Below are 12,226 nucleotides of genomic sequence, written 5' to 3'. Positions count from 1 at the left end.
TCTAAAAGTCTTGGTGGTTGTGTGGCAATAGATCCCAAGAGTGTTAGATGAATTATGCTGAACTGCTCCAGAGGGGATTTCACTATGGACTTTCCTGTTACCAGAAAAGCTCCCAAGTAACAGACAGCAGTCCAAAGTGACTGTTTTCCTTACAGATCTCAAAGGTGACAACCCTAATTTCATGGTACAATATGTCAAGAGCAAAGCATACTGGGTTCTCAGAAGCTTGGTTCTACGTTACGTTTTCTTTCCATAAAGTCAGGCCACAAAAATCAAGACAAGCCATCTCATGCTATTCTGTGTTCTCTCGTCTGTGGTCCTACATACACAGCATTTTGGTAATGCTCTTTAGCAAAGGGAGTTCATATAGTAAATACCTTTTCTTCAGATCACGAGATTTCCTGAGCCCTCACTCATCTGCTTTTCGCTACCCTGGTCAGGCTATCACAGAAACAGCTTCCATGCTGCTCAGGCAGAATTGTGTTTTTCTCTAGCTAATCTTTCTTGTCTTCTGAGGACAGCCTTCCCTTGGTCTGGCTAAGGTTTTACTTTGTGCAGCTCAAGCAGCAAACACTGCTAGAATCACAGTCTTGTTAATGTCCAAATCCACATAAAATGTACTGCAAGCTCTGTCAAATCCTCACATAAAAGTGCTCATAAATACAATTGTAATTAATCTGAACAGAAGTGCATTCCTGCTACTGCATCAGCCAGATTTCCAAGACCCAGATACAAGTTGTGAGGACTGTCCTACAACAGAGTATTAATGACCTGTCTAAACAGAAACAAACAGGAGTATGGTTTGTTATAAGCACTGACCAAGTCTGCACTGGGAAAAAAATTAAAATTGTGGATTTGATATTTTCCACGTTATAGGTAATTCACTTCTCAGAAGCCTAGCCAAAAAATCAAAGTGGAGCCTACTTGATTGGCATTATAAAAGCAATTAACTTACAGACCTGTCAAATATGTTAACGTTTGGCTCTGTCTGCTCTACTTGTGTATTTTGACTAGTTGTAGAATCATTTAATGATTTACAGACCTTTCAAGTCCTAAGGCATGGTAGCTGTATTAAAACTGTGACCCATTATTTCTTGGTCACATCATAAATTACTGTGACATCATAAATATCTTCCTTTTTCTCACAGAAAGCTAGATTTTAATTCCTGATTTCAGCTCAGGCCTTTGTTTTTGGATTTGGGGTTTTTTTGAACCTTCACTGGTAAACACTGTAATATTTTACTGCCAGTAAAAGAAGTAGTAATAGGAGAGAAAGGCTTATGTAATAAAAGATAATTGTCAAAACAAATACATGTTTTAAACTGCAGTGTGCATTTATACAAAACTCTGCAGTCATTATTTCTAACATAATAGGAGAAAAAAGAATAAGATTCAAATTGAATGAATAGGAAGTTTGTTGGAAAAAAATTGACTTTTTAAGCATTCAGGATTGTTTGGTTCTGGACTCAGAAACCTATCAACCTAAACCTACGCATCCCTCCTTGTTTTACAGTTTGAAAAATTTTCTCTCTCTCTCTCTCTTTTCTTCAGGGGAGAAAGGAAATTAAAAGAAAGAGGAGAGGGAAAGCAAAATGGGAAAGTATCTCTAATTTGTAATGGAAAAATATTTTGTGAAATAAAAATTAAAATTAAGATTAATTGATCCAAAAGGAAAATTCAAAACAAAGTGAAATCAAGTTCTGCAAAATTCATTACTGATTTGGGGAAAGACCAGTTTAAGTAGGTATGACTGGGTGAAAATTTTAGCAAACTGGTATTTTTAAAACATCCAAACCTGCAAGGAAATAGGGGTGAGGACAAAAAGAAGCAGGAACTTTACACCAGGAACTTTTCTACCCTTTGGTACAACCTCTTGGAAGGGCTATCATGCTACTGTATGCTGCCTTCCCAAACCTCATCATAAGGCTTAAATCAAAAATTAGATGAAAATTTATCAGAGACAATTAAAACAGAGCAGTGTTGAAATACAGTGCGTTTGCAAATGTGAATTAAAATTTAAGTCCAGATCTAGTTGGGGCTTTTGTACCAAACACTTACAATTAATTTAAATGATTTTCAGCATGCTGAAAATATCTACAATTATAGCAGTTCAGAGAACAAAACTACACTTTAAAAATACCTAATTAATTATAGTATATTCAGTTACATTATATCCATTATGTTAAACAGAATCTAATTAATTTATTGAACAACATCAATTTTATGCACAAAGAAAATAGCTTAAAATTTAATCAAGAAAAGAAAGCATGTATTAGGAGTTTCTGAACTTCTCCTTAAACCAGATGGGAAAGTTGGGCATACACAAGCAGGTAGAACTCCCCTTGAAAGTAATGGATCCTCAACCACAGGAAGAATAGACCTCTGAGAATAAATCTGCTAAGTGTTCAAGAGACATATGCCATTTGCTTTCAAAGGTCGTAAGAGCAATCGTCAAGATTACCATCTTTATTTAACTATCTCAATAAAATAGACCAAAACTTTTCTGTGTGACAGCAGCTGTTTGGTTGTTTTGGGGTTGTTTTTTTTTTCAGATATACATGCAGGTATTTTTTTCCCCTGGCATATATAAGGTTCAGTTTAATTTTACCCATAGCTCAGCTTCCCTCACCAAATATAGTAGAATGTTATCATATTTAGGTTTCAGAACAATGGAAGAATGAATGAATGACACCCTCAGTTTCCTTTAGTCCACAACTTCCAAATCTCTGAATTTTTGCAAGTAAGAGATCTAAATGTGGGAATTGCAATTTATACCCCCTCTGCCTCCACTGCAATGCCACAGAGAAAATGTAGCTTAGATCTGGACTTCTCTTTATTACTCTCTGAAACATAAAATACATGTTTTAAGTAGCTTAATAAAACTATTTGCACTGGATCTGTTATTTGGCACAATTCCCTGGAACTTCACATCACATTCCTTTATAAAAATTAATTCTGGGCAGGATTTTGCACTCCATCTTAACCATATCTAATTTTTATGTTCCACAGCAGAGTTGAGGCTGTGCAAGCAGGTCCAATTTAACATTTTAACTTTATTATGATTCCTATAAAGTCTATCGAAATATGCCTAAAATTGCCTTGACAATTTAAACAAAAGCAGATCTGTATGGGATCTGTAATTGTATTGTGCTACATGATTTAAGCTGGCTAATAGGGAGCACACACTGAGCAGCTGGGAAGGAAAAGACTCCATGCTCAGGAGGAGAAGGGAGAGCAGGAGGAAAGGTTAATAAAGCAAAACGTAGTTCTCTTTTCTTGCTGAAAATTAAGCCTCCTACTTACCGATATCACCGTATTAATATATGCAGACAAGGCAACATATATTACATAGCTGTTTCTTTTTAGTCATGCTATAATCCTTCTTCTGTTTTTCTTAGCATTCTTTTATATTTTATATCGCTCTTTATTTTGCATATTTGCATCTCTTCCCCAGTTACACAAACGTAACTTTTTCATTACATGTGGAATTGTTTTATGTAAGGTACCAAGCAAAATGACTGTCTCACCTGAAAAGTTAGTATTAAAGGTAATGTCTCAAAACCCCAAACATATTTATTTTATTACTCTTTTACAAACAGAGTTTTCAATGTGTTAATATGACTCAAAAAATAAGAATAATATATAATACTTTATTAAAAAAAAAATCAGGTTACTTTCAACAGATGCTCTTAAGTGAATTAAGTTTAAAAAAAGCAAGCAGTTAAACTTGGTATGACTTAAAATTATTTTTTATTTAAAATATAAAATCAAGCAAAAGACCATGAAATAAAGCTTCCAGAAATTCAAGATTATTGTCACTCTAAAAAAAGTATTTCAAATTGTACTTACAGCTTACACATCCTTTTATGAAAGAACTCTGAAGGTAAATTATAGCATTAGCAGAAATCAAACCTAGCATATTCGTGCCCATTTTAATTCAATAAGGTTAAGTCAGCTTTGTGGTTTAGATGCTCAGCAGATCATAGCTCTACAGCATCATCACACTGTGCCTTGAAACTGAAGCTTTTTACTCGTCTAATAATGATAAGGGCTATATAGGGTTTGCATGAGTGATGAGAGTCCGAAATGCACAGCAGAGATCAGAGTTCATGGTGGGTGTCAGGCACTGTGCAAATCTGAAAGCTACACGCATTTTTATGGGTAACAAATACTGTAGTCATTAGGAAAATTTCTTACAAACAAAGGAGATGGAAATCTTGAATTAGTAATTTACATAACAGCCGTCCTTAAGTATAAAGGTTATACTTTTAATTATATTCTTGGGGGTCTCAAAAAGAAAAAATCTCCACCACCCTATCGCTTTCATCTTCACATAATAAAAAGCTATGAAACAGGCTGTTAACTGAATTAAGTGCCACAAGGTCACGAAATAAATGATCTATTTTCTTCTTTTTTCTTTTTTTTTTTAGGAGGGAAAACAGTTTACAAAACAGAAAAAGACTTGTTCAATGAAACAATCAGCTTTAGTTACAAGTGCAAAAGTCAGCCATGTGTACTAATTCACAGTAATTATGATGCAAAGTGAACTCCTTGGGGACTTAAAAGTCAATGCCTGGCAATGGTTGGGCAAACAGCAGAGTGGAGCTACTCAGGTGATACTGACCCCTTCAAAGCCCTTTGTGTTACTGAACAACCCAAACCATCCAAGTATCTGCTTGTCCTCCCTTTCTTAGGTATTATTACTATACCGTATTCACAGGGCTGCTATTTTAAACATTACAAACGAGCATGCATCCCAGCACTCAGCTCTTGCATAAGCAATGAATACACTCCAAGGAAACAGAAGCACTGAAGAAGAAAAATTTAAATCTGTGTTTGCAACACAATCCCAGCTGAGACTTAGACGTGGAAAGCAGAAAGGTGGTAGGGCAGGTGTCTTAGAAAATTCATCTTAGTTGGCTTCCCCTTTTTAGACTTTAACACATCATGCCCTCCTGTCTTCTTGCCTCCCACATAAATGATTACTACATTGTGAAATGAGGTAAAAATCAAAGACTGACAGTTTTCAAGCATTCAACACTGTCCGTGCTGCTTCCACAGTGAAATCACAGGTTTCACGATGGCTTAAACGGGGACAAAAAGTGAGGCCAATACAATGCTGAAAGCCTGTCTTTGGCATCTCGTATTTTACACCATGAGAGAAAAATTCACCCCAAAAAACCCAGGGCACCACTGGTAATGAGAGTCTCTGTTGCTAGTCTGAATTGGGTTTAAAATTACAGAAGAACCCAAAGACCACCTGCTGAAGAGACAAGTTGCAACCTATCTACCTGGCACCAAACTATGCCCTTGAGTGGAGCACCACAGTTAAAAAGAAAACTCAGGGCATTCTGCCACTGCACGTCTACTGCTGCAACTTTATGCAGCATCTCACTGTTAATATAAATTTAGGGCAAGCCAACATTTACAGCACATTTAAAATACATCTCAAACCACCTATCTCTTAAAGCAGATCCTTAGTTTACAATGAACTGCTGGCAAAAAAGCTTGCTGCAGCACTCTCATGAATGACAGGTCTCTGTAAAGAGTGCTTTTTGTACTGCATTAAAAAACTCACAGCAGTCTGTAAAATAAAAACTCTAGATCAAATGACATTTTAAATGAAAATTTTGCTGAATTCTGTGGCTGCAATGTTCATGAGACATTTTATTAGTGTAAGGGGCAAATACTTTTTACTCTGCAAGCACTTTATTGCATTTTTCTTTCATTTACAGCATGCTTTTTTATTTAGGGCTTTAGAGACCCACATTCTTCTCCCCCTCCCCTTCTTTTTTTCTTCCCTGAATGCTCCTAAAGTTACAGAACAAGGGGATCCTACCTGGCAGTCTACAACAGGTCAGTGATCAAACAGAAGGAGCAGTGAGACAGCAGCCAAATCCTGCCCCATCTCCTGAGAATTACAGAAAGCCAGGGCTTCTCAGCCTGCAATGCAACCGAGCCACTGCACCCTGAGGCTCAGATAATCGTAGTTCACTTTCTGCAAGCACATACAGCACACATCTCTGCACGTACTGAGGTTAAGACGCAAGCATTTTTTTTTATTAAGTTGCTGCTCACTGTAGTTTTCGACACAGGTAGAAGCTGCTTGAAAATGTGACCTCATCTGTCTTATGACAGCAGAAACAAAGATAGATTAAGAACACACCAACATTGCTCTGCCCCAGTGATCAAAGCTGTTTTAAATAAACAGTGCTCTTTATCTGTAAAAGGTACTGGTCTTTGAACAACTATTCATTTTACCTAAAGTATTTACATTTGCTAGAACAAATCAATACACCAGATACAGTAACCTGTAATATGAACAGACAGAACTAGACCAAATAGTGAAGTATTATCATTTACCCAGTGATATGCCAGTTGTTCATTAAGATACTACTTTGTGCAAGGAAAACACTCCTAAAATCTTAGTGGGTTTTAAATACAGCCTACATTCAGGAATGCATTATGCACGGAGTTAACATTACACAGCCTACGTCTGCTATGAACTCAAAGAAGCATGAGCAGTCTTTGCCATTTCAAAAAGCCAGTATCACTGCAAAAAGTGAAAATTAGTGGGTGCAATAACACATCAGGAAAGAAGTGACGTGGCAGAGTGGGTGCCACAAAGTAGTAACTAATTATTAACTTCTGGAAAGGTTAGCATGAATCCTCTTTAGGCCATAAGCTACAGCCAACATGAATAAAGAGACATTCTTTATTAAGGAAACAAACTCTAAGCTGTGAGAATTAGAGAGTGCAGTTAAAAGGCACGATGCACAGAAACATTTACCCTTTCATCAACGGCTGGCCTATCTAGGAAAGAACTGAGATGCTCTAGTAGAGTCTCTTGAACCGGATCTGTGGTTAAACAGAAGCCTTAGTCCACACAGTTAATCGTATAAACTGCACTTTCATGAATCTCATATGAAGGAAATTAAAGATACTTACACAGCCACCAGCAAGAATTTCTGCAGCCAGTGGAACAGATCCATCTTTACTCCGAAACTTATCTCTCACAAAATCATTAACCTTAAAAGACAAACATTTATGAAAGCTAATAAATTAAAAGGTCAGAGAAAACACTCATCAGCTGCAAATTCTGTGCAAATGAAAATGCAAATACATCCACTAAGCTACCAAACTACAAGATATTAAAGAAATCAAAGTCTAAGATTTTATATCAAATATTCTAAAGCTATGTTTTTCTTAAAAAAATTTGCAGCATAATTCAAATACTTATTACTGAAAAAATGTATCATCATTAAGTAATTTTAAAAATCAGAAAATTATAAAATGATATTTTAGAAGTGCTCACTATATTTAAAATTTAAATAAAATGTCAAATTAATATCAGAATGTTCAATACTAAGCTTTAACACAATGACAATTCAATTAGTAGCATTAAGCACCTTTCTTTTTTTTTAATGCATACTACCAGCTTTGGTGAATATTACCTTATCAGTGAATAAACAATATATTATGATTGGGTTATAATAAGAAATTCTTAAGTGCCTTACAAACACTCAAGAACTAACAAAATTACAGAAGTAAAACCATTCAGAAAAAAAAAAACCACAAACAAGTTCCTTTCTTACCAACAATTCACTACATGCTCATATTATCTATCTCCTGTTGCACTAGAATCGTACATACAGGAACCACGTGGAGATACAAAAACAAAAGCCCTCCAATAAGTAACTATTCTGATTTGTTAAGAAGTTAAACCAAAGGTTTCTACACTACTTACAAACAACCAGATGAGCTGAACAAGTTGAATGAGCTTTTTATATTTTGGAGTGAGTCCAAAAGTAAGTTTTCAATAGGATTCTTAAAATGTACATGTACACCTCTGGATGAGACTTGTATGCCACTTGTACTGTTCACAAGTCAGATATTAACAGATGCTAATTGTAATTTGATGCATTTTACAATGTGAGAAATGTGAAAACAATCCATTTACAAACTTACAGTAAGTTTTATGGCCTTCTCTGGTGCTACTCCTAATAGCTGTGGTAACAGACCTGTAACATGGAAATAGAGAATTCAAGGCATTGAGTAACTTGGTATTAAATAAACAAATCAACAAATATATGTAGAGACCAGCACCTAGAAACAGGCGATTTTTACAGCAATTTTGTGTTATTATGTATAATGAGAGTACTTAAACATTCAATTTTGAGAACAAACTTGGTGCTACCACTTCAAGTGCTATGTGTATATGTCTATATGTACTTGTTTCTTTTTTCTTTTTAATTTATACTAGCTCATTTTATGCTTAAACACTAATATAGATTTGCCAAATGTTTCAGCACCGTCCTAAACTAACATCTGTTTTCTGTGTCTCCGCACAAAAATCAAGACTTTCTAATTAATTTTGTGAGATACACAACGCATCCACCTCAAAAGTCAAAACCTCAGTACTTTTTTTCTAACAAAAACAATGGCATTAGATGGAAGGACTGAAGGGGATAGGAATCAAAATATTGCAAAACATTCAAACATGTATGACTGCATTCTTGAGCTCTTTGCCCAGCTAAATCATCAGTTCTTAAAACAAAGGAAATTATGTTGCTTTCTTCCCAGGTATGGAAGTTTTTATTTTATTTTGTCAGAAGTGATGTGTTACAGAAGTGGAAGTGTGAATTTCTGACTGCCAGCTTCACTTGTTTGATGTGAACGGCCGATATTTTGTAAACACTTGAATGACACAGCCTAAAAATAGGCAAAGCTTACCAACAAAGCCTGAAGCTAGAATGGTGTTGCAAGCATTCATCAGCATAATGAAATTAGGACCCCATTCAGAAATGTGAGAAAATCACCCCAGCTAGAGCTCCTGGTGCAGAGCCCTTTGTTTTAGCAGCTCAGGCAGCACCTTTGGGTACTTTCTACAAAGCCTGACATTTTCACCTCTCCATGGTTTTATTTTGTTGAAAAAAAAACAATTAAGTTTCCACTTCCAGAAGTTAACCTGCTGAAAAGCATTTTCAGCAGAGCTAAATGTCAGAACACCACACAAAAGAGCTAAATGTCAGAACACCACACAAAAATGTACATGCTCTTCCACCCTGCCACCATCCATCAGCTTTACTGGTTCCTACTGATGCTCTTAATAAGGAATTGACACTGAAGAAAAGCACCATTTGGTTTGTGGTAGCAGGAGACCCAACCGTATTTAGATGGTAATGTCTTTATACAGCTGACGTACATATACATGTAACATTTACCAAGACAACTATGGTGCATTATGATCATACGACTGAATATTCAAATTAAAAAATATAGTAGCACTAAGTTCATATAAAGTTGTGCAAAACCAAGAGATTCTGCAGAGTAAGTTAAATTTCAGAATCTGAGTTTCTTAAAAAGTTTTACTCGCACAGGTAATTTGAAACCAGACCTCAATGAAAAACCATTAAGCCACTCAGAATGATGTAATTAAATATTACATTATCTGCAGCACTATGAGGGAAACAGTAATATAAAAGGAACTGGATATTTTTCATTACAAAATTATCTTCATAATTGCTATAATATTTACATCTTGCTATAGGACATGTTTGGCTTTATATAAACACTATGGCAAATTAATTTATATCTTTAGAGATTAAAAAAAATGTTCCATATACTTTAAAAGTACAATACCTAATCTTAAACCTAATCCAGTAAAATTAGAGCAGGTCTGATATAGCAGATATAATTTTAAACACAAAGGTCATTAATTTTAAAATCACATATACATATATTACTACACCCCACCATGACTTTCAAGTCATATTTTATCAAATAAATCACAGAAAAAGACATTCCATATATGAAAATTATAAAAGTAGTCCAGTTGGTTATCTGTATAAACCTCCAGTCTTAGAAACAACATTAGCAAGACAAATCAAATTCATTTTCACTGAACTGATCAAAGATGTCCTTTTAACCATTTTTCAGCTCCCAAAACTTTGCATTTGTAAAAGCACTTGTAAAGCCATAGGGAAAATAGGTTTATCTTGGCACAAGTTATCTTTTTTTTCATCTGGTTCTTTCCTTTTGTACTCAAATCTGAATGGGACTGTTACGACTCAAAGCTCTCCATAAAACTTTGAGGTAGAGAAGTTTAATAAAATAGGCAGCATTTAAAGAAAACCCCAACACTAGAAAAACCCAACTGAACAACCAAAACCCAGAGCACTTTCCTCTTTTCCTGCCTCTACTTCAAATGATTTTATAGTATAAAAGTGCTCTTTAAGTTTAATTACATATAATGCTGTATATATCTACTGCAAGACAGCAGAGTATTGTATAAAAGGTAGCATGAATTTTAAGACTATGTTTTATAGCATTACCAGGTACCAGCTAGGCCCACTGTCTCCAGCATCTTAGGAAGGTAGAGGGACCCTTCATCTGAACTCATACCTATGCAATAAAGCTATCTCTAGTGGTACCTGTGCATTCTATATGCTATGACCATCAAAATTAAATCTTTTCTTTATTGTTTTGATGGGAGCCCTGAAACACTGTTGAACATTTTCTAAACATGATAAAGATGCTAGGTTTTGAAAGAAAGAAAGCACATCAAGGGCCCCATATGATAATGTCATGTTTCTGCTGGGGTTATCCTGACACGGTGGGAATTTCTCAGTGTTAACTATGCATTAGCAGATCAGCAATATGATATAAACACAGATGGAGAACAGGCTTAGAAATGTCTGACAGTGCCTTAAAAATACATGCCTTTTATAACATCAGAGCATAGTACCTTGCACATAGGCAGCCTGCTAGAATAGTACATAGTGAACATATTATTCAATGCATTTTTTATATCCAAGGCTTTTTAGCAGGAATTACAATGTACCATTTCATATGTGACACACTGTCATAGTGGGACTCTCAGGGAAGGTGAAGGTGTGTGCAAGAGAGAGCACCAAGAGCTGCATTCAGTTTGTGACACTGTACATGTTCTGAAAGCAGTCTAAATACACTGTGAATATGTACACAACAGCTCAGCCAGCCCAGCTATACTGATGGCACTGAGAAAAAAAAAAATCTTACTTGGCCAAAGTATTTTTTTAGATATCTAACAGAGATGCTTCACACTGTGTAATAGATGTGATTTTCCCTTCGTATTAGAAAAAAAAAAGTGACTGAAGGTTTTGTTACTCGGTCTATATAAAATATTTGACACCATTAGGGCATCTTACAGGAACGCAGTAATGGATTACTGCTGAATTTTTCAATTACAGGAGTCACACAATAAACTGGACAATTAATCACCACCTGCCATTCAAAAAACACTCCCTCAGACTGGAAATGGGGTATTTCCTGAAAATTTTGTGTTTTGACAGAACTTGGGGTACAAGCAGGCTTGAAGTTCCAGTCTCTATAAACAGTATTCCATTGCATAATTTGGAAGGAAAGTTTCTGCCACAGTCTTATTACACCATTAGCATGGGAGTTCATCAGTAATAATGAAGCTGGATGATGATCAAATCATTAAAATCTAAATTAGGTGGCATTTGGAGTGACTGCAGGGCTAGAAGCACTATCAACAGAAATAAAACTAACAAACAAGCTCCTGAACAGTTCATGATCACAGATGACAGTGTCTTCAACAGCATTTCCTGTCTTTTCCATCCTCTAGGCAAAGTGGCATTAACAGCATGGTCACCAAACATTTTCCTAAACTACATTTTATCTCTGGTACTTAAATTTCCCATGAAACTTCTATCACGTATGGGTGAAACAATCTCTACTGGATGCACTGCTTAAGTCTGTGAAGCATTCTGTGACTCATCAGGTGGACTTCTGACTAAAATTCTATTATGACATGAAGGTGACCTCATCAGTTGGAAGAGATCTTGACAAATCACAGCTTTCAAAATTTTCTTACATTTGCATATATAAAAATACCTGTGAGTTTCTAAATACGCATTTCAGGTATAAATGTAGACAGAACAGTAAATTACAGGTATATGAGATGAGCATTCTTTTCAGCCATGCTGAGAGACAGATGAAAAATTTATCTCAGATATGGTCTTAAAAAATATGCTAACAACACAGCATTCATATAATCCATATTATAAAGACTCTACAGAGGTTTATATCATGTTTGGTTTTGTTGGGTTTTTTTTTTAATCCAAGTGTCTTTTCAGTGGCAACACTGATTATACTTACAACCAAACTGACATCAAACCAAATTCAGTGATCTCTATATATCCACAAGATGGTGTAATTTATC

General features: G+C 35.5%; 1 protein-coding gene across 3 annotated transcripts in view; it reads right to left on the bottom strand.

Moving 5' to 3' along the window:
* SLC25A13 (solute carrier family 25 member 13) overlaps window positions 1-12,226 on the bottom strand; it is a 104,711-nt gene that overhangs the window by 22,237 nt on the left and 70,248 nt on the right. For all 3 annotated transcript variants that reach the window (XM_039549981.1, XM_039549980.1, XM_039549979.1), the window contains 2 exons: window positions 7,969-8,021; window positions 6,949-7,029 (listed from right to left, as the gene is read on the bottom strand). In XM_039549981.1, coding sequence (XP_039405915.1) covers window positions 6,949-7,029; window positions 7,969-8,021 — 134 coding nt within the window. The remainder of the gene's footprint in view (window positions 1-6,948; window positions 7,030-7,968; window positions 8,022-12,226) is intronic.

The sequence above is a fragment of the Corvus cornix genome, chromosome 2, assembly GCF_000738735.6.
Source record: "Corvus cornix cornix isolate S_Up_H32 chromosome 2, ASM73873v5, whole genome shotgun sequence".
NCBI lineage: Eukaryota > Metazoa > Chordata > Aves > Passeriformes > Corvidae > Corvus > Corvus cornix.
Note: the sequence above shows the minus strand (reverse complement) of the source record. Positions and strands in the feature narration are given on the sequence as shown.